At 42.2% G+C, this 22,830-nt stretch overlaps 6 protein-coding genes across 6 annotated transcripts; 2 read left to right on the top strand and 4 right to left on the bottom strand.

Annotated features, from left to right (window-relative positions):
- Positions 1-469: 469 nt before the first annotated feature.
- On the top strand, positions 470-676 carry K441DRAFT_487507 (uncharacterized protein; the record flags this gene model as incomplete). Its single annotated transcript, XM_067641952.1, has 1 exon — positions 470-676. A coding segment is annotated over one exon (207 nt), but the record flags the coding sequence as incomplete, so codon positions are not given.
- A 558-nt stretch (positions 677-1,234) lies between these two features.
- On the bottom strand, positions 1,235-1,949 carry K441DRAFT_676017 (uncharacterized protein; the record flags this gene model as incomplete). The annotated part of the gene is made up of 2 exons (XM_067650907.1): positions 1,235-1,641; positions 1,721-1,949. 2 exons carry the CDS (start codon positions 1,947-1,949, stop codon positions 1,235-1,237), a joined length of 636 nt encoding a protein of 211 aa, XP_067505580.1.
- Positions 1,950-13,966: 12,017 nt separating this feature from the next.
- K441DRAFT_481383 (uncharacterized protein) lies at positions 13,967-14,807 on the bottom strand (the record flags this gene model as incomplete). Its single annotated transcript, XM_067641900.1, has 3 exons — positions 13,967-14,035; positions 14,129-14,508; positions 14,567-14,807. Coding segments are annotated over 3 exons (690 nt in total), but the record flags the coding sequence as incomplete, so codon positions are not given.
- Positions 14,808-15,616: 809 nt separating this feature from the next.
- Positions 15,617-17,220, bottom strand: K441DRAFT_657350 (uncharacterized protein). The gene is made up of 3 exons (XM_067648165.1): positions 16,767-17,220; positions 16,320-16,703; positions 15,617-16,085 (listed from the first exon to the last, which is right to left on the bottom strand). The coding sequence occupies exons 1-3, from the start codon at positions 17,198-17,200 to the stop codon at positions 15,722-15,724; spliced, it is 1,182 nt and encodes a 393-aa protein (XP_067505578.1). The 5' UTR covers positions 17,201-17,220; the 3' UTR covers positions 15,617-15,721.
- A 4,138-nt stretch (positions 17,221-21,358) lies between these two features.
- Positions 21,359-21,837, bottom strand: K441DRAFT_657348 (uncharacterized protein). Its single transcript, XM_067648164.1, has 2 exons — positions 21,519-21,837; positions 21,359-21,456 (listed from the first exon to the last, which is right to left on the bottom strand). The coding sequence occupies exons 1-2, from the start codon at positions 21,807-21,809 to the stop codon at positions 21,364-21,366; spliced, it is 384 nt and encodes a 127-aa protein (XP_067505577.1). The 5' UTR covers positions 21,810-21,837; the 3' UTR covers positions 21,359-21,363.
- Positions 21,838-21,872: 35 nt separating this feature from the next.
- On the top strand, positions 21,873-22,796 carry K441DRAFT_52613 (uncharacterized protein). The gene has a single exon (XM_067642159.1). It carries the CDS (start codon positions 22,167-22,169, stop codon positions 22,632-22,634), a length of 468 nt encoding a protein of 155 aa, XP_067505576.1. The 5' UTR covers positions 21,873-22,166; the 3' UTR covers positions 22,635-22,796.
- Positions 22,797-22,830: the final 34 nt, after the last annotated feature.

The raw sequence follows: 22,830 nt of genomic DNA, 5'->3' as shown, positions 1-22,830 counted from the left end.
GTCGCTGACTTCGCCTTACCGCAAACACGCCTCGCCACTTCTGCCTTCCCCACTGCGTCATAAGAGGTTGTGTTAACCACCTCCTCCATATCAAGCTTATCCCGCAGATTCATACACGTTAAGGAAATAACTCCTGCTTTGGCGCACCCATTACCCCAAGTTTACTCTCTTCAAGCCTCAAAAATGCCACCAACAGGAGCCGAGTATTCTAGAAGGTCCACCTCGCCCTATCCTCTGACCGCACCACCAAAATTCCATAGGACGGTCAGCACGACAGATCAGCCACTCCCCAGAAGGAGCTGTGCTCAGAAAACGTCGGATAAGGAGTCACACTTGAAATGTACTTCGCCGGCATTGGAGATCCCTACATTGGGAGACTTGAACCCTGAAAACCCAACCCCTGAGAAACCTGGCAAGTCCTAACTCCTTTAAACCGGCATAGGATGGATTTAAAAGCTAAATCAATCCAGGCTATGCCCCCTCCAAGGAGTGCTCAGTCAACTGTCCTTACCATGGTCCTGTTTTGCAACTCCTTCCTAGTCGTAACAACCCGAACAACAACTTCAGCGCAATAGACAGATTTATGAAGGAGGATTCGTCGGATCAACATGCTTTACACATCCGACCGGACACTGGTCAGCTCTCAATATCGAAAGGATGCTCTTGCCGAGATATTCCACAAGATGAGGTTAGCGCGCTGGCTCGGTTAGCTATAATGGAATTGAGTAGAGTGTGTGAAGAGAATTTTATAGGTATTCACGACACTGCTTACACGGTTAAGGAAGAGTAGCGAAGCCAACGCATCAGCTAAGGACTATTTCTTTTTTTCCAAGGCCTCCGTTCGGTCGGTCATTGCTCCTTAGCCAGCGCGGACCCATCATTCAGCGTATAGTCAATCAAAGTTTCAATGTGAAAACCTTTACAGCTCTTAATAGGTCTTCAATAAGTACTTGCAATTAGTTGTCTGCCTGCTGCCGTGAAGCCATATATGACTAGCATATTGTTGGACCGTGCAAGACAACTGAACAACCCTTCCCGATCGGAACCGTACTCAGCTTTTGAGCATGCCTGCTGCGTACCACCTATCGCGCCAATTAAGTTGGCGGTCATAAAAGAATATACAATCATTTATGAGCGATGCTAAAGGCGCACGATCCATATCATGCTTCGAACCCTTTTCCCAAATACGTACGCCGGGATTGTCAGCGCGTACACCCCAAATTGATAGCCGTGATCACATCGAATACCCCTCGAGGCCCGACCGCACATACAACCCGTTCACATAAGTAATTGTAAGGAAAGTGAACACGGCTTTGGCGAAATTGATGGTCATCCGAAGGACGACAATCAGGTGCGTGAGACTCGCTTGCGTTGCAAACCCAACCGACAGCGCGTGCGATAATGCGAAAAGAAGTAGCCAAACGAGCGGCTGCTTCTGTTCAACGCTCATTCCGAAACCCAAGAAGCCGGCAGTAGATAGCGAGACTGCGATAAGCATGNGAGTCAGACGGAACTCAGGCTCGAAGACACCACTGTTGTGGCGATCCATGACTTTCGCTGTTGTGTCCGCAAGCCAGCCTGAAAGTGGAGAGCCAATAAGGACGACAGGGAGAAGTGAGATGTTTGTAAGGCCGACTTGTGCTAGGTTGAGGTTGTACGCGGACTCATGTATACGTTGGCTGAGAGTACCGAGATGACAAGAAGCCACGTGAAAAGGTACCATATACGATCGTGCTGAAAAGGACAGCAGGATATGCTATCGGCGGGAGAGGCTTCACGACGCCTTTCCAGTGGCTTTCATTGCTGAGCCAGCCGCGGAAAATCGCAAGACGCTTCCAATAACTCTTCTTATCATCCATCTCAATCGTCCAGAATGATCCCTTTCCTTGTAACTCGATTGTTTCCGCGCGGGGCGCTGTATAAGTGGTCTCGAGAACAAAGAAGTACATCAACGGTAAAATTAGAACTAATATTAAAGTGCAGATGCCGCGGAGACGCTGAGAGATTGTTGCCCAGTTTCGACCAGCTCAAAAACAAGCCGGTTATTGACGAGCTGGGGGCTTACCTGAGTAGAACGCCTGAGGCAAGCATGACGCTCCAGATAGCTTGCCGGGATCACCGCTGGTGTACAAAAAATAGATCCGAGACTGTACTAGTTATGAGGGTCTCCAGAGGAACAGAAGCAATCCCCTGAAGTACTCTCATAGCTGCAAGTGAGGAAAAGTCTGCGAGAAAGTTAAAAATATTTTCAGCAATGAATAATAATTGTACTAGTTGTGGTAAAACGGCCCTAAACATTCGTTATGAGGAGAATCATAGTAGAAATAACGAAGAATGGACGTTTCCCCCATATGTTTGCTCCGGATGCGGTGAAAAAGGTTGTAAAACCAACCCAAAAAGCGAAGAACCCAATCATAAGACTTGATACCTGATCTAAGCTAACATGATACTACATTAAAATCACCTGAAGTCCTAGGGTAAGCATGGGGCCGTGTCTGCACGTCTTATTAGTGGGAATTTATTTTCAAACGAGAGATAATTAATTTAACATATGATGTCGTCACACCCGAACTAAACGCAAGAGTACACATTATTGTGTTCTTTCAGAGTGGAGACCTTTTCATTCCGCAGTTAAAATTGTCGTCATATGCAATCCATAGTCCAGATCCACCAATTGAGAGGATCGTTTGCGCTGTCAGATGGTTGTGGTTGGAGGATGATATTACCATCCCTTTTTAGATGGCTTAAGTCTCTAGTAGGTTCAACTAGAAGATACAATTAGACGTAGCGTAACTACAGATTTAGGTGTTTACGTACCAACTGGGCAACCATCTTCGAATCTTTGAAGTACCCCCCAACCCGTCTTGCCAAATTTTATCTTCAATAGCGAAAAGAAAAACAATGAAAAGATACAGAACCACCAGAGGCACCGAGAAGAAAAAAGAAGACAGGAAAGGAAATGAGAACAGCTTTATTGACAGAAAGGAGACGCCATCTCTGAGAATCAGGGTGGTTTTGGATAAATCTTATCGCGATAAGTCTTGGCATACCCTAAACAAATTTTTAGTTGCCTTCTTCTTTATTATTATACAAAATATGGCTTTAAGAGTGGAATTAGAAACTTTTAACTCTGTTAATACCTCTAAATTAAAAATATAAGAGGTTGCCTAGCTCTTAATATAGGAGCATACCCATCCACTAGAAGTCTGTCCCACCTCGTGCACAGCACCAAAATACGTCTTTTTAAAACACTTATATCTTAATAACCATGATAGATATTTATATAAAATTGTAAATATAGCTTATCAAATAGTAAGAAAAGCTTTTTATAAAATAAAAATATAAAAATAATATAATTTATAGTATAATATAAAAGAAAATCACTGCCCGCGAAGCCCTACTGCACGCGTCCACGTCGCCGCGGGTGGAAACATCATCTGGAATCCGTTCCTCTTGATGGCCAAGTGCAGAGGCGATGGTAGAGAGCCGTCGCAGCGCGTGCAGCGCTGTCGTGGCGACTCTGTGGTGTTGAGCCCGCGACGCGTACGAAGCATCGTATAAAGCATCGCCCTCAACGACACCAGGAGCCTCACTGCCTCCGCTTGGAGCTCCTGTCCTACCATCTAGGGAGGTCTACCAAGGGAAACTGGGATATGAAAACCACCCGATATACGACTACCTGGTTCGCAGCCAGGCCCGAAACTGGCCTTATCTAGCTAGTTGACGTAGATGCGTCCTAGACGTATAACAGGACACCCTTGGGCTTGCACTAGCTCTAAGATCGCAAAGGGAACGCGATAAGGGTGTAGGGATCCTCTTTTTATAAGAACTTGTTAAGGTTAACGCGTCGCAGGCACCTTGTACGAAACTTGTTAAGGCCCTAAGGCCACCGCGAAGAACTTGTTAAGGCCCTGCCTAGAGAACTCGTTAAGACCCCTCTAAGGGCCTATTTGGTATCCGGTACACCCAGGTGACTTAGAAGAGGGTCTTAATAGGCGTGGTGCGCGCGACCTGGTCGACAGCGACGGTGACGTGATAGTAACGCGACGGCGACGTGACGGCGACCAGACGGCTTAACGAGGTGGAAACACGGGCAAAGCTCTAGGCAGCGGAAACACAGGCCAGCTTCGACGGCCCCATGGCGTTTAACTTAGTCGACTCACAGTCGACCCATAGTCGAATCACAGGCGACTCACAGGAGGGTCTTAATAGGCGTGGTGCACGTAACCTGATGCGTATATATATAAGGCGACTTATAGGAGGGTCTTAATAGGCGTGGTGCACGTAACCTGATGCATGTTGAAGTGGGTTCCAGTTAGCGTGTATTGCTTCTTGTCGGGTGGAACCTCTGACACTCTTCTATATAATTGTCGCTTCCCCACCCTCTTAGAAATGTATGCTCAATAAAAATAATTATTAAACTATACCTATTTTAACAGGTTATAAGCCCAAAGACGCTTCTATTGCGCAGCGACCTGTATACTACGTCTTAAGATACACCTTAGATATACGCACTCTAGATATTTTAGACATGCGCATTCCAGACACTTTACACTCTAAATACTTTAGATATACGTACTCTAGACTTTTTAGACATGCGCACTCCAGATACTTTATACTCTAGACACTTCGGACATACGCACTCTAGACATTTTAGATATGCGCACTCTAGACACTTTACACTCTAGATATTTTAGACATACGCACTCTAAACACCTTAGATATACGCACTTTAGATATTTTAGACATTCGGACATATACACTCTAACTTAGATATACGCACTCTAGAAATTTCAGACATCCTATTAATTAAGATTGGCTTTTCTTACCATGTCTTAGTTGCCTGTTACTGTCTATTAACCTTAAATTAGGTTTTCTATTAATATCTTAGTTGCCTATTACTATTACTATTCCTAATGCCATTATTATTATCATTATTATTATCATCAGTCGTTAAATCCTTAGCACTATACTAAATACTAAAAAGGTAATAGTACACAAGCTAAAGAATATTATTTCCCACCTTTTTATTAAAACACTTGCTTCTCTCTTATAAGTTATTATAGCGATTAAATACTCTAAGTCTAATATCAATCTCTCTAACATTTAGATACTTAAAAGCCCTATAAACCATAAGAAGTAAAAGAAAGGTACTAGGCAGTAGCTAATTAAGAATAACTTTAATTTAGACGCTCTAGTTAACCTAGAAGCCAGACCAGCTATAAACCAATCTTAGGTTAAGAGAGACGCTTATAATAAACTTATTAAAACTTATTAGGCGGATTTTAAAGCTTAAAAGAGAAAGTAACTTAAGGGAGTAAACTGCATCTCTATAACCTATAGCACTTACGGATAGAACCTTATTGAAGACTATATTAAAATTAAGGATATAATAAAAATCTTATACGCGGAATTTAAGCCAAAAGGAGACGCGATATACGCTAAAATATACGCTAAATGGTGAAACCTTACTCTTGTAAACTATAAAAACGTTAAAGAATACGTTATTAAATTTAAGGAGATATACTTAGACCTTAAGACCCAAAACCATACTATAGACCGAATAAACCTACTCTTTAAGTTTATTAATGGTCTCGGTCCTACTTTTAACGGCTAATAAGAATTATTCTACCTTATACACTCCCTTACTAATAAGACCCTTACTCTCTTAAAAGTTTAGGGCCTTGCCCATATATAAGAGCAACTTATACTCTAAAGTTAACCAGTAGCTTTTTAAGCACATATAAATTAAGCCTCTTACTACTAGCAGCACTATAATTAGCAAGGCCAATAATAATATAATAGACCGTATTGCAGGCCATGTAAATGCGCTAGCTACTAGGAAGATAGATACTAGATCCTTTAACCCTACTTAAAGGAGATCTAGCGAAAGGAAAACCCTAAGAAAGCCATAGAGATAAATACGCGCTCTGCTTATAAAAGGGACTTTAGAAAATAATAAAGAGCCTATTAAAGTAACTCCTTATTAGGATCTGCATTATTACCTACAGCACTATTAGCGATAATAATAAATAGTAAGCCTCTTACTAAGTTAAGGTAATATATAGGAATAGCTATTTAATTAACTATAGTCTAGTAATAAATAAGGTGGCTATAAAAGCTTTAACTCTATAGCAAGCTAACTAGGCCATAATTATACCTTAATAATTGTGGCCAAAACTCCCGTATTTCTAATTATATTAGACGTTCTTTACTATAGATCCATCTACTCTTATATTATCTTTTATTTGTTCCCTTCGGACTCTTTATAGCCGGCATACTATTCTTCTTTTATAGTCTTTTACTGCTTATATAGATCGCCCTTTAACCTTTACTATTAGCATAAAAACTATTAGCCTACGTATACAACCTGTAGAAGAACTTACGCTACTTTACATATAACCTACTTCGCCAACTATGCCTTATTGCCTATTAGTGGCGGGTTCCCTGTATTATTCGCATTCCTCCTTACTCCTATGCCTCTAAGCTTACTAGACAACTTTATTTTATAGCCAAACTAAATATTAACCTCTCCTCTGCAATTATTATTAATACTAGGTATACTTAGCATATATTTTAGTTAAAAGAGCTATTTATTACCTATTAAGATCTTTAAGCTAATAAGAAGATTATTATCTCCGGAATTAGAGAAACGTATTTCTAGTTAATAGGAAAGGGAGATATATACCTAAGACTTATAGTTCTAGGAGTTAAGAGAGAGCTTATTCTTACTAACGTCCTTTATATCCCTAATTTATAAGCCAACCTAGTATCTAGTTCACAGCTTATTAATAATTAAGTTTATCTTTATCTATCTAACCTTAGATGCGATTTTCTCTATAACTTAAAGCTTATAGCTTACGCGTTTTATAAATCCGGCCTCTTTTTTCTCTACACTTAGGCCAACTATTAAGAAGGGCTTATAGCCTTTATAGTTAGCTATTAAACCAGCTATATATTATATAGCAGCTTATAAAACCCAGCCGAGAGGTTATAGCACGAAAGGCTTAGTTATATTAGCCCCTAGAACTTATAAAAGCTCTAAAGAATGTTAAAAGGGATAGACCTTACTTACTTACTAGACCTTTACGACTGCACTTGTAAAGCCTGCCTATATGGCAGAATGCACAATATTATACATTGGGATTCTCTTATTAACCACAATACTAAGCCTTATGAAGTTATATTCTCTAATATTAAAGGACCTATAAAAGTAGCTAGCTATAATAGATCGAGATATTTTGTTACTTTTTAAGATAAAGTTAATAAAATAAGCGAAGTCTACCTAATAAAGTATAAGGCTGAAGTCCCGTTCTATTTTCGACAATATTAAGTAAAGGTTAAATAATAAGGAAGTCTTATCTTACGGCTATATAGTAATGGCGGAGGAGAATATCTTAGATATGCTTTTTAGCTAGAACTTACAAATAAGGGAATTTAGTTCTCATACTCGACCCTAGAGAGTTAATAATAAAATAGAGCCTTAAAACGACTTAATCGCACGATATATAACCGAGCCTTTACCTTTATAAATAATTACTTACTTCCTAAGAACTTCTAGCCAGAAGCAGTTAAGCACGCTAACTTTATACAAAATATTCTCCCTATTAAATCGTTGGAAACATAGACCCCCTATAAAATAGAGCAAGGCGAAGTCTTTAATTACTCCTAAATTCGTACCTTTAGGTGTAATGTCTGGTATAGGGCCGGCAGTTAAAAGAAGTTCAGCTCTTATATGGATAAGAAGGCAAGATTAGGGAACCTTATCGGCTTTAAGGGTAAATATATTATTTAAATTCGAGATAAAGAGACAGGACGGCTTATATGTGCCTCAGCTATCTACTTCTAAGAGACTATTTTAACAGTTCCCGGTAGTAATAAGTATTAAATTTAAGAACAATATGTTAAATACGACTCCGATACTCTAAATATTAACGCTTAGTTTAAGGGAGAAGAAGCTTTACCTAATTACGCTACCTAACGTAAATAGCATTGAGAAGAGAAACAGCTCCTTAAGAAAGCTTAAAAATTAAAGCGCCTTGCTATTAATAAAACACCCCTATAAAAGTTAAAACGTCTAGCAGCTACTAATAGGCCTTAACTACCTCTTAAGTATCGCAATTCTGTCAACATTAGAGAAAACCCGCCTATTACAGCATTCTTAGCGCTTACCTACTTCTTAACCCCTTCCTTTAAACACCTCTACGCTATACTTAGCAACTCCCCTATAGCTAAACCTTACGAGCTAAGGTTATAGAAACAATCTACCCTTAACGTTAATAATAATAAATGGTACTCCGCTAGTAAAGATAAAATTAGCTCTTATAAAGCAAATAATACCTAGATACTTATTAACCGACCTCTTAATTATAAAGTTCTTAATACCTAATAGGTTTTTAAGCATAAATGGGATAGTAAAGGAAGAATTATATAATATAAGGCAAGGTGGGTGGTAAAGGGTTACAAACAATAAGCTAGGGTTAACTTTAATAAGACCTTCGCATCTATTGTAAAACCCATAAGCTATAAAGCGCTCTTTGCTATTATAGCTGTATAAGACCTTAAGATTGAATAAATAGACGTTAAAACCGCTTTTCTTTACGGAAGCGTTAAGGAGGAGATCTACGTTAATTAACCTAAAGGTTTTAATAATGGAACTAGACGGGTTTGTCGTCTAAATAAAGCACTTTATAGTCTTAAACAGTCGCCTTAAGTTTGGCATTAAACGCTCTTAGAGTTCCTTATAGATGCTAGTTTTAAACCCCTTAACTTTAACTCTTTAGTCTTTGCTAAAGGTTCTATGTATATTACAGTCTACGTTAATAACCTCCTACTTATTGAACCAGATATTATTAATATTAAAATTATTAAAGCTTAACTTAGCGGACGCTTTAGCATAACCGATCTAGGCCCTATTACTTATTACCTTAGTATAAAAGTAACTTAAGATTAATAACTCCGTAAACTATGGCTTAGCCAATTCTCTTACCTTAAAGAGGCTATTTATAGCGCTAGTCTTTGGAACTGTTCCCCTTACCTTACGCTAATAGGAACCTCTTATCTTTAACCAGCGGCGGCAGATTATTAGGCTAACTCTACGTTTAAGACTTAATACTAATCGCTAGTTGGCACCCTAATATACGCTATACTTAGTACTTAACCTAATATCGCCTTCGCCGTCTCCCTTATTAGTTACTTTACTTCTAATCCTAATAAGTCTTATATATAAGCTGTTCTTTAAATACTTTCCTACTTATGCGGTATACTTAACCTCTAACTCGTCCTCTAAGAAGAGATATAAGCGCTTTAGGGGTTTATAGACTCTAGCTAGGCAGATAACTTGGAAACTTAAAGATTAACGTTAGGATTTATATTTAATATTAGAAGCGGTATAATTAGCTAGTCCTTAAAGCGCCAACCTATAGTAGCACTTTTAACCTGCGAAGCAGAGTATATGGCACAGATAGTTGCAGTAAAAGAAGCCATTTAGTTATAATAACTCCTTTAAGAACTATCTCCAACTAATAAATCCCCTTACGCAACGATCATTTACGCCAATAATTAAGGTGCTATTGCTCTTGCAAAAGACCCTAAGTTTCACGCTTGAACTAAGCATATTACTCTCTAATATTACTTTATTCGGAAGAAGGTTATAGACGGAGATATTAAGCTAAAATATATATAAACAAGTCGACAAATGGCTGATAGTTTTACTAAGGCGCTACCGAAAGATGCATTCTATGCATTTAGAGATGCTTTAGGTTTAGAGAGATATTAACGTCTTTTATAACCTTTATATTGTTACCTATATTTAGCTTAAGGGGGGCTGTTAAAGTGGGTTCTAGTTAGCGTGTATTGCTTCTTGTTAGGTAGAACCTCTAACACTCTTCTATATAATTGTCGCTTCCCCACCCTCTTAGAAATGTATGCTCAATAAAAATAATCATTAAACTATACCTATTTTAACAATGCATATATATAGGGGAGGCTATAGGGGAAACATAGGCTAGTTAGACGAGGACTTAATAGTTAAAGACACAGGCCAGCTTATAGGAAGGGGGGACACAAGCTTAGTTAGTAGGAGAGGGGGGAGTAGGTTGCCTAGCACGGGACCTGTCTCTATAGCCCCCTCCTATAAAATACGGTCGGCCTATTATAAGGAAACTCTTATAGGTAACGCGAAACGGGAACTGGTAGTAGTATAGGGTATTACGCCCCTATACTACTACCAGCCTCCTACGGGGCGTAGTACGTAGCAGCCACTGCTGGCTCTAAGGACCTTACCCCTTAGCTAGGCTTTAACCCTTAGTGCACCTAATAGGCAGGTAGGATTATACCCTAGCTAGAGAGACTACTACATAGCTTAAGAGAACAGATACGCGTGTCGGTATATTAACAGACAGAACCGTTCGCCTCTAGGGCGGTATGCCAGTGAGATATGCTTAAGGAGCAAACAGGAGTTACTTAGGCGGGAGAGGTTTTGGCCCGGCCTTAACCATAAAGGTGGTAACGCCCTAAGATGGGAATAAGCTACTAAAAACTGGGGTAGAGGCCTAGATAAGCAGGCATGTTAAACTCTACTATATTATAGCTAATATATAACTACCTAGTAGCGTAAGCGGCCCGTAAGGGCCAAGCACAGTACATTATATTATCTAGGATCGTTAATTCTATATAGGGTTTATGCTTCTAGAGGTCACGCCTACTATATATAGCAGTTATCCGGCTAACCATAACATATAGGTCCAGTATTTGGGCCATTAGAGAATCTAAGAAAGGCCCCCCTAAATCGCTCCTTAAACCACTCTAAAAGGTCTAAATAGCTTGCCTCTAAAGTGTAATAGGCGGATATAAGCAAACGGCTACAGTACTGCTTAAGAAGGAAGCTAATATTCCCCCCCTATAACTATATATTAAAGCCGCTGTAATATAAAGGGCGTAAAAGGAACGTAACTCTAATNTTATAAAGTATATTAAGACACGCCTAAATAAACTATAGAGGGACCCTAGGGCGCCTTATAGGAGAACAAACTAATAACCCTAAAGTAGGGAAGATATATTAGAGAAACAGGTAAAAAAAGCAGAAGAAAAATGGTGCTACTTTAGGGCCTAGGCCTATATAGAGGAGGAAGGGAAACGCGTAAGAGGCCAGCAAGGATAATAGCAAGAGAGAGAAAGGAGCTAAAGTAGAGCACAAAAGAACGCTAGGAAACTATCTACCGTAATATAATACTGGCTAAACTAACGCTAGAGAGGCGTATGGAAGTTAAAGGTATAGAGGCTAACTAAGGTAAGAAGAACCTAAGCCGTAGCATAGTTAACGCTATAGGGGGTAAACACTCTAGGGCTCCGAGAAGGTCTAATAAAGGTAAAAAATACAATGGCAATACTCTTAAGAATAGGAATAATAGGACTAAAAGACTAGCTCTACTGGGTAGGTATCCTAATAGGCAGCCCAAGATGCGAATATGGCTAGCTAAGATAGACACCAAAACACGTAATACTATTATGCCCCTTACGCACTAACTAAGAAGTAATACTCTTAGTAGCTAGCATAGAGAACTATAAGACACTGCTCTTAATATAAAAAGGCCTTAAGGCGGTTACCTAGTGGCTTATTAGCTAAAATATACTAAACCAGTTCTAGGTAGTAAAGGAAATAGTAATAGAAGGTAGGGGGGTAAGTAACGGGCGCCCCCTAATAACTCTATAGTAGTAGAGTAAAGTTTGCGATACTAGCGCGTCCGTAGGCTTATTACGGCAGCAGTAGTTCCTAAGGAGGTTAAAAAGTAAGGTAGTAGGAGCACTATAGGTAACTTATAGGCGCCTTATAGGCGCCTTATAGGCGAGTCCCAAAAGGCAGGGAGATGGATTACGGGGTTTTCTTAAATAGAGTTTTCTCCCTATATATATATAAGGAGTAGTCCGCGTAGGCCTAATAGGGATCCGAATCGGACGTTAAGCAATGAATTATTATTAAAAGAAAATCACTTTTATACAGGTTAAAAAAATAAAAAGTATTGTGTAAGATCTAATTTCAGAAAAAGAATTTATAAAAAGCTTTTTTTACTATTTAATAAACTATATTTAAAAATTTATATAAATAGCTATTATAGTTATTAAGATATAAGCACTTTAGAAAAACGTATTTTACATAATTTTGGTGCCGTGCACGAGGTGGGACCGTGCATGAGGTGGGACAGACTTCTATAGTGTGGTTTTAGATAAATCTTATCGTAATAAGTTTTAGTATACCCTAAATAAATTTTTAGTCGCCTTCCTTATTATTATTATATAAAAATAACTAATTTAAACCTAGTAAATAAAGTTATATTATCCTTTTTTTCTAAGTTTTAGTAGGTGGCTCTACATTTAGTTCTACGTATGGAAGCTCTGCATATGGAGGCTCCGCATGAAGCTCCGCACGAAGCTCTGCACGAAGCTCCGCACGAAGCTCTGCACGAAGCTCCGCACGAAGCTCTGCACGAAGCTCTGCTCGAAGCTCTGCACGAAGCTCCGCACGAAGCTCTGCACGAAGCTCTGCACGAAGCTCTGCACGAAGCTCTGCACGAAGCTCTGCACGAAGCTCCGCGTACGGAGGCTCTGCACGAAACTCTGTATACAAAAGCTCTGCACGACGGCTCTGCGTACAGCTTGGTTGGGGTAGAAAAGCCCCGCACAGGGCACTTTTATCCTTATTGATTGCGATATTTTATGCTCGCTTATTCGCATTATCCAAAACCACCCTGCTGAGAATTAACAGAACGATCCGCCTTATCATTTTGTCGGGTGATGCGCTCCAAGCATTGATTTCGGGGTTGGCCTAGTTTCTGCGAGACATAAGCAGATGGAGAATTAGCTACATCTATGGTATGCGGCCTTGGGCTCAATGAAATGCCTAAACCTGAGAGAACAGTGTTCCGACATGGAACACCAAAGCTTCTGAGCTACAACCGTATTACATCACATCTAATACTACATACGTTTCAAGCCACCTAAAGCCAAGCCTTGGCTCTCACATCTGGTATCTGATGATCAAAAATACTAATCGTAACATTCTAGTTGACTGGTGGCGTTAGACTTGTCCCAACTGGTCATAGCGCTTTCGTAGGTCTTCATGGAAGCTTAAAAGAAGATCTCAGAATGTTAGCATTTGAACCTCAGCCATCACTTTTCCGGAGACGAGACATCTCTGTGGCGTGTACCCATGTGGGGCTGGAGATAACGGTAATCGGAGCCGGCACTTTCCATCGGAAAGCGGACCACTTGCATTGCACACTACATCTCAATATCAGTTATGATTTGGAAGACACAGGAGTGGCTATCTCAGTGATGGAAGCTCTACCTGTGATCATAGCGGGTGAAGACATGTTGGCAGGAATTTGAAGCTATATATTGTCCTAATTGGCGCTGCCATAAGGACCGGCCTTTTTAGTGTTAATTGGCGTTCAACAAGACCAGACGCGTAGTGGTCTAAGAAAAGGGGGTGCTTCATGAACAAGTAACGCGGGAAGAGCATTTGGGATGCATGAACCAAAAGAGCATCTTCAATGAGAACTAAACGATACATCTCACCCATTTCAGCGTTATCGAGACATAGTTAATTACCTCAGATTACTAATCATAACCGATTTCCTAATTTTGACCAGCGGGGAAACACATTACGCCTTTGTCATACCACGCCTACGTAGCTAACCCATAGGTTACTGGCCTAAACACCCAACCCGATGGAACTAAGGAAAGACTATCTAAATCGAATCCTTCAATACCAGTGCGAGTAATTGCCAACTTGTGCCAAGATCATTTAGTAACAACTCTAAATAATGATAATTATCACCACTAGGTAAGAGGGAAATAGAGTTGTAAATTATTGGTAATCTACATCATCTCACGCAGGCGGCCACGCAATACCCAGATTCGCCATCAGTTCACCGATCGTGGAAACTGGCCTATCCCTGTGGCTCTCAAAATCCTTGTAACCTTTTCCCTTCACAAACGTCGCATTCCAAGGCCCTTGCTTTTTGAGGTTGACTAGCTCCCAATAATACTCAGCATGAGGCCCTTGCTTTTTGAGGTTGACTAGCTCCCAATAATACTCAGCATGAGGCCCTTGCTTTTTGAGGTTGACTAGCTCCCAATAATACTCAGCATGTGCAGGGCCGTCTATCAGCGTCGCAATACTATGCCCCTTCTCCGTCCGCTCATCCGCAAAGTACCAATATCCTTTCTCTCCATTGCCGCCTTTGCCATAAACGTTGGCAGCTGTCTCAATCATGTAGGCCATAGCACTCTTGCCGACACCAAGCGAGAAGGTTTGAGACACGATGAGTGAAAATTGCATGTTTCCAGTGTAGATGAAGACCTTACGGTGCGGAGAGGGTGGGAGTCTGGCAAACGCGGAGGCAGCGGCGTAAGCGGAGGTCGCGTTGACGGCAATGTCTTTAGCAAAGGCTGAAGGATCGACTGTGAAGGGGTCATTGCCATCTGCGGCGAATGTTAGGGAGTAAGCTAAGATGGTGTAAGTAAGACTATCGATAAGTGGTTCCATGAAAGGGTATTTCCTCACCATTGTAGACAACCACATTAGGATTTCCGAGCTCTTTCTCGACTTCTTCAAAGATTTTAGCGACGTTAGACGGATCACCTGATAGGTCGGCGGTAATCACTTTGTCGGCAGCTTTCTTCAAGTCGTCTTTCACAGTCCGGGCTACAGCCGCGACTTTATATCCCTCAGAGCGGAACTTGCTCATAACAGAAAGGCCAACGTTAGGGCCAGCGCCAAAGAAAAGGAGGACTGGAGATACCATTATAAGATGTTATTACTGCTGTAAGTGAGCCATACCCTGAAGCGGAAGGTCAGTTCATATAGCCTACAAGCCTTAGAAATCCAACATGTTAGAGTTGGTCAGCAAAAACCATTACCAAGCAAATCTGTTGCTCAATGGTACGAAGTATCATTTTTAATCGCATGTTGGACCTTGAGATTCTTATAGTGGACAAAAAATCGCGGACAAAGATGTCGATGAGAGCACCACGTGGTCAATCACCCGCTTGCGGGCCGATTGACTCCGCACCAACGGAATCACGTCTGAGCATGCTGAGGTAACTAACGAACTTCCTCTCTTGTGATAATCTTGAAAACTATTATTCTAAACGTCCTTAAAATTACCTCTTTGTGGAAATACCTCTTAGGATTTGTCTCTATTCGTTTTTGGGTTTGGATTCGAGGGTCATCTAAGGCCTAGCACCAAACACCCTATAAACCCCCAAAACCGAGGTAAAACTCGGGCCCAAAACGTAAGAGACACCTGACCTGAAGAACCCAACCATCGAGCACGGGAGAAAGTAGTCAATAAAAGGCCACTACACTGGCTCCTGAGCTAATGCTCAAATGTTCAGCATTCAGCCCGAAAACTGACGTTCCTATCTCCCTCTAAGAATGCCAATAGTACGTAGCAATTTAGAGCAGTGGCAGCGAATTCGTCAGCACGGAATAGGGGTAAGCCACGTGACCGTGATATCTTCCACTCTGAGCGAGTTCCTTCTTTCGCGTCCGCGGGCAACACCGATGCCGAACCCTACTCGCGTTATCAATAGAATACCATAGAACAAGATACTGGTACATATGCAAGTCTTCAATTATCACTATGGCTATGAAAGTACCGGATTTGGCTTAGTCGTTTTACTAGATTAAATCCTACTCCCGAATATCACAGCGTTATCACTCCATCATGCCTACAATGGTAGGATCGTACTCGTCTACGAAATGGCATTGAACAAACTGAATGCTTAATTGGCTTTTACCCGCGTCTTTACCGCCTACTACGACAAGCTTATACTCTCGAAGAAATTTAGCAATGCTCGTGGGCTGTGGTGTGAGGTGTTGGTGGGTTGGTTCCCGACTGCTCCATTTTGATTTAATGGTCTGCTGCGGTGGTGTGGCATCTGATCGAGATCCCCTTTGGCGAATTTTCGGTGTTGGAAGTGTAAGACTGCTTATCGAACTGCTAGTTGGAATGCTTGGTGGCCTATTTATTGGGTTTTCCGAGTTGATATTGTCGATGGTCGGGTGTAGCGGCAATAAGGTGAGGACTTGCTCGTTGGCTACCACCTCTTCTCGATCTCCTCCCTCTCCTCCTTTCTTTTCTCTTTTTCCTTCCTCTTCTTTCTCTTCTTCTTTCTCTTCTTCTTTCTCTTCTTCGTTTCCGCCCTCGCTATCCTCTGGGTGGTCCTCCTCCTCCTTCTTTCTGTTCACAGCGACGTATTCAGACATTTCAGCCACCTGAACATCAAAATCAAATTGCTGAATAGGGTCATAGATAACTTTATCAACATCATCGCCTCCTACATTGTCAAAGGAGCGTATAGTTATCCGATCGTACTCCTCGAGAATTAACGGAAGCACAGGTTCATCCCACTCGTTGTCTTCTATGGTCGGTGAAAAGGAGGTAGTAGCACGACTATCGCTTGGTCGCTCGTTAATGATCCTTCTATAGAGGTCTGAATTTAAAACCTCGTTGTCAAAATCGAATGCGGTCATCGAGATGATACTGCTCCGGCTAAGCGTGCTGGCTACTGAGTCTCGAAGTGAAGAACGGACGGAACTAGGTCTCGTTTGGTAGGATAATCGTGATCGTTGGAGAAGAATGCCGAGAGCGGTGCCTTGATTTACTAGAAGATCGTGTATTTGGTTCATGGATTCCCTACAATTGGGATTGAGACTCGTGTATCTTTAACCGGATGAAATGGGAAGTAATTTGACTAACATTTGCACTATTGTGAGGATATTTGTAAGACCGGTCTGGTATCCTCGGAGTTGCTGTAGCAGCTCCTTCATTTCATTTTCTTTCCAGAATAAGTGTAATCTCGATGGCGACCCCATATCCCTTGATAATTCAGTCAAGGGTGCCCCTAATTGTTCTTGCAGTTCCATGGTATACTCGTCAACGACCGATAGTGTCATATTACATCCTAGGAGAAAGGCTTCAATGCTTCCCATAATCTGCTGGCTGCGGGGTGCTCCAAGAGAATCTAAGTTCGACAAATCGAGATATTGTAATTGAGCTAGAGACTCATGAATCGCGAAACATTCAGTAGCAATGGATGCCATTGTCAGCGGGGTGTTTTTGCACTGATTCCTCACGCCGTGGAGGAACTTAATGATCTTCGTACAGCCTGCCAGCAACAGCGGAACCGCCATAGTAACACCGGCGACCTCCATCATCAATGAACGCCCGAAGGGCGGCAACCTTCTGGAGTTCGAAAGGGTCGTGAGGATGAACGAGAAGTAATTAAGTCCAAGTCAAGTTGTCTGTCTTGCCGAGTTCTGTCACTTCAGCCACACGCTTAAAGGGCGGCTTAGCTGCGCCATGGCCCCCCATGCGGAGCCAAGGTCGCAAAATGTGTTTAAAGTGATGCCCAGCTTTCTATAATTAGACACCTGTACACCCTCTTGTGGTTATCGCAGCCACGTCTGCACGGCCTTTTTGTAGGGGGAGTTTTGGTATTTTTGCTGTTTAAGGGAAAGTTAATAAAACACGTTAACCACCGGAATTGGCGAGAGGGTGTAGTTGAAATGCTAAGTATTTTCAAAGTAACTAGGTATCGCAGGTTGGGGCCGCTGTGAGACTTGCCAGGGTTGAGCCTGGTCGCGAACGGGCCACCGATATTGATATCCACCTGGTAGATTTTGGGCAGATTGACCGTCTTGGCAGCTGAAAAGGAGGTCTGACCTGCATCTTCATGGGCCTCTGCCGGTTTCTTTGCCTCTCATGAAGTAATCCTTAATAATTAGATGATAGGCTACAGTAGTATTTTATTTACATAGATGTATTTGCTCCAACCCAAGGATGTTAACAGGGCTGGATGCGGCTAGTTGGTTCGGAATAATATTGCAGCAGTCGATTGTTTCCAGAGAGGTTGCCAAGTCGGTCTTGGCACGCTAGAAGGACGTTCTAGGTATCTCGGCATCATCCACACACTACCAACCAGTGCAACGGAACTATGTCCCCAACCATTCCAAGTCCCCGACCGAGCGCCAAACAACTGGCAATTTAGCATACATAAACTGTGTCCAGTTCTTCGTGACGCCGATTCCCAGCATCTATGAATTGAAACCGAGTCCTTACACCAGGCGCGGGACTTTCACAAGAAGTCGCTAGATAAGAAATTGAGGAGGAAGACGGTATCCTATATTGAGAAGTGGCCCGTAAGAGCTGGAGAACATGTGTTACTAAAGGAGTTGGATGAAGACTCTTGCATTGTCGTTCGATAAGAGGCACAATTTATTCGCGAAGGGTATTTTGGGAGGATGAGTCGTTTCTATGCTGAATTACGGAGTGTAAGAGCATGGAGCATAAAGACTGCATATAGGGAAATTTTGCTAGGCGAGAACTTCAAAATTTTAAGTCGTTTTGCGAGGCGTCCTGGTCACATCTGCGTACACAAGGTACCGCCATAGTAGGACTTAGCGAAAATCGCGAAAATCAAAGTTCCCTATATGCAGTCTTTATGCTCCATAGTCTTACCAAAGGGGCCTGTAAAAGAAGATCTGGAATAGCCTGAGTATATTAAGTCCGGTAGTGTTATGCCTGGCTGCACCCACCGTGGTATTCAAAGAAGACGTAATAATCAAATCAAACGCTTTACGAATTGTCGAACGGTCACCTACCGCCTACCTGGTGGCAATTTGTCGTCGTCAGCTTTGTCGTCATCCTGTGACTCATGTCTACCTTTTTGCCACCCACCTCATGTATATATAGTCACTTTTCTTCATAGATCAATCTACACACGAGTCCTCATTTTCAGACCTCATTTTTAGGTCGACAGTTATAAGCCCGGGGTTATTTCCCATACACCAATTATTCTTTTAATTAGCTATTCCTATAGGCTCGTGTCTAGGTACTACTCTTATACTCATAATTACTTCCAAATCAATACCAAACAACTTCCTTCGACCAGTGTTACAATAGACGATCCCTATAGTATCACAAGCTCGTAGAGGCTAGACACAAGGCAGGGACCTTAGCCAGACACAAGGTAAGGAGCTAGACATAAGGTAGGGCCTAGGGGCTAAACACGAGGCTAGTGCTAGATGGACGATTACTAAACAGCATGGTAGGATTAAAACATAGATAAATGATTGCTAAATAGTATGGTAGGATCTAGGCACTACTACGGCTTAGTTAGATACTAGATGGATAGTTACTAAATGATATTTAATTAAGGAAACGAACACTAGAACGATTCAACCAATCAATCAATCAAATTAACTAAGAGACTTAATATCGGCCTGTTGCCGAATCAAATTGAATTAAACTAAAGCCTTAATATCGGCCCGTTGCCGAATTAAATCGAATTAAGGCCTCCTAGGGAGGTATATAAGATGTTAATTGTTTAAATGAATAGCAAGCGAATAAGGAACAATTCGGTTAAAATGATCGATCGAATTAAAATTAAAAAGGATTAATTTAGACCACTTAAAGAACCTATGTGTTTTAACTTCTAAGCAAGCTTCTACCATTGGTTCGCTTAGATGCATGTAATTAAGTTAAATCTGACTTTTAGATAACTGTCTACCCCACAAAACTCTATTATCATTCTTATTAAAATATACGAATATCTATTACGTAGACATTAGGTACACGCAACAGAAGAAGCAGTAAGTATTACTAACGCAATGGCTCCATTAGCTGTCCCGTTTGAGCCGTCCTATACCACACTAAAGAACCTACGTTAGAAGATACATAAACACACTATAACCTCAGTCAACCTTACCCTACCCATTCAACCGTTAGACCTCTCCATAGATTTAAGTCCTTACCTAGATGGCGCCATAGGTATGCTAAGCAACTCGACGGCTTTCCTATACGACAACGATGCTCCTTAGGCCGTAAGAGTAGCGGAAGTCAAAAGGGGTATTAATCGAGTCGATGCTAAAGTAGATGAGGTCAAAACACAAGTTAATGAGGTTAAGACACAAGTTAATAAGGTTAAGACACAAGTTAATAAGGTTAAGACATAAGTTAATGAGGTTAAGATATAAGTTAATAAGGTTAAGACACAAGTTAATAAAGTTAAAACGCAAATAAGGTTACTAGATAAACGTCTTACGACATAGGTCAACGACGTCAAGTTATAAGTAATGTTGTTGGAAATATAAATAAAGGACGTTAGGACAAGCCTTAGTAACTAAACAGAAAGCCTTTATAACTATACGGCAATTTAACTAAACTCTATATGAAAATAGCTCGACGACTTAATTGAACCTATTACAGCCCCTATTAAGGATGGATACTGCTAGAACTATATTGCGGCTAAAGGCTTTCCTAGCAGAATTAAAGACTTCTAGAGGCTTATTTTAGACCCTACTACCCTAATAAAGCTTGTAAGATATTACTTAGTATAAGACTGGGATTGATAGAAGAGAGCTAGCTTAGGGGATACCAACATCAGCTGCTACACGGAGCTAGAGGATGCAGTTACCGCGTAACCCCTTATGTGTCTTAGGGCCCTAGCTATGAGGTGGGGCCTATAGTATAGCCTCCTGGAATACCCGGGACAATAGGAAGGCCTAGGAAGACGACAGAAACGCAAGGTAGAGATGGATAGTGGATTAAGATGAGTTAGGGCACGAGAAGACTAGGACAACGATTCTGCAACAGAATTAAAATTAACCTCTTCACAAGATATCGACGACCAAGGGTCTCCATAAGACGTTAACGACTAAAGGTCTTAGCTAAGTAGGGTAATATTGGTGTAGATACGGGTACCGTCTAATACGGAGAGAAGAGATCTTGTAGAACTGCTAATAGCAGCTGCTAAAAGAGATAATCCAGGAAGACGTAGCCCTAAGTCTATATATTGGGAGCCTAGTGCTTCTTCTAAGCTTTAATAGAGGATTAGATCTACTCCTTCTACTAAACAACGGAGGAATTGGATGCGTTATAGCGATGGTTAATTAGTCTATACCTCTAAGCTTCAAGAATAACATCAGGACCGTAGCCCTAGGGGAGAGCTTACTTAATTAGCCCCTAGCATGGTACCTTTTGGAACAGCCACTCGCAAGGGACTTTAGCTTCGTCAATCAGCCTCTAGTAAGGAGCTTTAGCGGAGGAAAGGCGATGGAAAATTAATGCAATTATTAACTTAACACCACGCCAAGACTAATGATACAGCTTTAACCTGCGAGCAAGCTTAAAGCTAGGGGGGTATATCAAACGGTCACCTACCGCCTACCTGGTGGCAATTTGTCGTCGTCAGCTTTGTCGTCATTCTGTGACTCATGTCTACCTTTTTGCCACCCACCTCATGTATATATAGTCACTTTTCTTCATAGATCAATCTACACACGAGTCCTCATTTTCAGACCTCATTTTCAGGTCGACACGAATACTCGAAATCATAGGACACCTCCAATATAGCGCAAGCAGCTAAGGCTTGACTAACTCTTCTAAGGTATTGATGTTTTTCTCCTTCAGGAAATGAGGTGCTGTACATCCTAACGGTCTTTACTCTAGACTACCCGTCCTGGAACGTGACCACATGCTTGAGCAGCCTCGGAAAGATCTGTGTGTATCCTGAATACCACCATCATACGTCTCTGCACGCAGGAAGGACTTCGCGCAAATTAACTCTACTAGCAATAAACATGGCGCTAGCGGAAGACTTTCGCATGTGATGAAAATCAATGTAACACCTGCAGTCTTAAGGGAAGATTCTGAAGCAGTGTCGTCTAGAGCGATACTTGTGCGAGCAATTCCTATGCTGGCAATATACATACGAATAGCATACGTACTCAAGTAATACATTTATGAAAAATGCCGACATAATCAACGCCAAAATGAGTAGTACCCAACTGGGCAATGCCCAGACAGGTAACGTGCACGCGATTGCTGCTCACATAATTATTGCTATGGCAGTAGTACCCATATGCTCACATATTCGGACATGTAACTTTCCTTTCTAGTCTCAAATACAGCATGTAATCCAAGCAACCTCTTCACATCAACTGGCTGCAGCCAAGCCTGCGGCCTCAGGCAAAACTCGAGCTCAAACATAGACCTCGCGCCAAAAAGGCTACACAGCCCACCAATTCTGAACTATTCAGGAGCAGATCCGCCAATACCATACAGGATACACATACACTAAACTTCTCAACACCAAGAATGGTCTTCAGACGCTGGACTTCCACTGGTACTCCAACCCCTGCTACATCACTGCACTACTCAGCACCCCCACCCTCTCCAGGCCCAACCCTCCGAGCCTTAACTCCCGCATCAGTCCCATCCCTCTCCTCCTTGGCGCCGCCAGCGTGGCCGGCCTCCTCTACTTCTCCCGCCCCGCTCCTCTCCAAAGCCGCGGACTCGGCCTCGCAATGCCACAGCTGCGAATCGCCTCTCCCATCTAATGACCGTCCTAGTCCCCCTTCGTTTGCGAATCCAGTCCGCGCCCTCACGCTCGCGGAGGCGCGCGTCAAGCTGCGCGAAGAGGAGTACTACGTCTCCCACGCGCTCTCCACCCCCCCCCCATCTCCACAGCAATCCAATCCGCCTTCACAACCCTCGACACCGCCGTCCTGCACCCCGCCTCAATCACAACCCTCAATCCCCTCCTCACCACCTACCAGCCGCTAACCCGCACCCTCCGCACCGCTAACTCCGACGACTCGCGCGCCGCGCTGGGCCGCCGGGACGGTGCCACAAATCCTCACCTCGCCCTCCCGCTTCCCACCTCCCGTCTCCCGCTGTCCGCCAACCGGACCGACTCCAACGACCCTGAAAGAGCGAGGGGTCCCTCACGGCACGCCTTCGGCGAGGAAGGGCATTTTCG

Source organism: Cenococcum geophilum, assembly GCF_001692895.1.
Source record: "Cenococcum geophilum 1.58 unplaced genomic scaffold K441scaffold_14, whole genome shotgun sequence".
Lineage (NCBI taxonomy): Eukaryota > Fungi > Ascomycota > Dothideomycetes > Gloniales > Gloniaceae > Cenococcum > Cenococcum geophilum.
The sequence above is the reverse complement of the archived record's forward strand: the minus strand, read 5'-3'. Positions and strand labels throughout refer to the sequence as shown.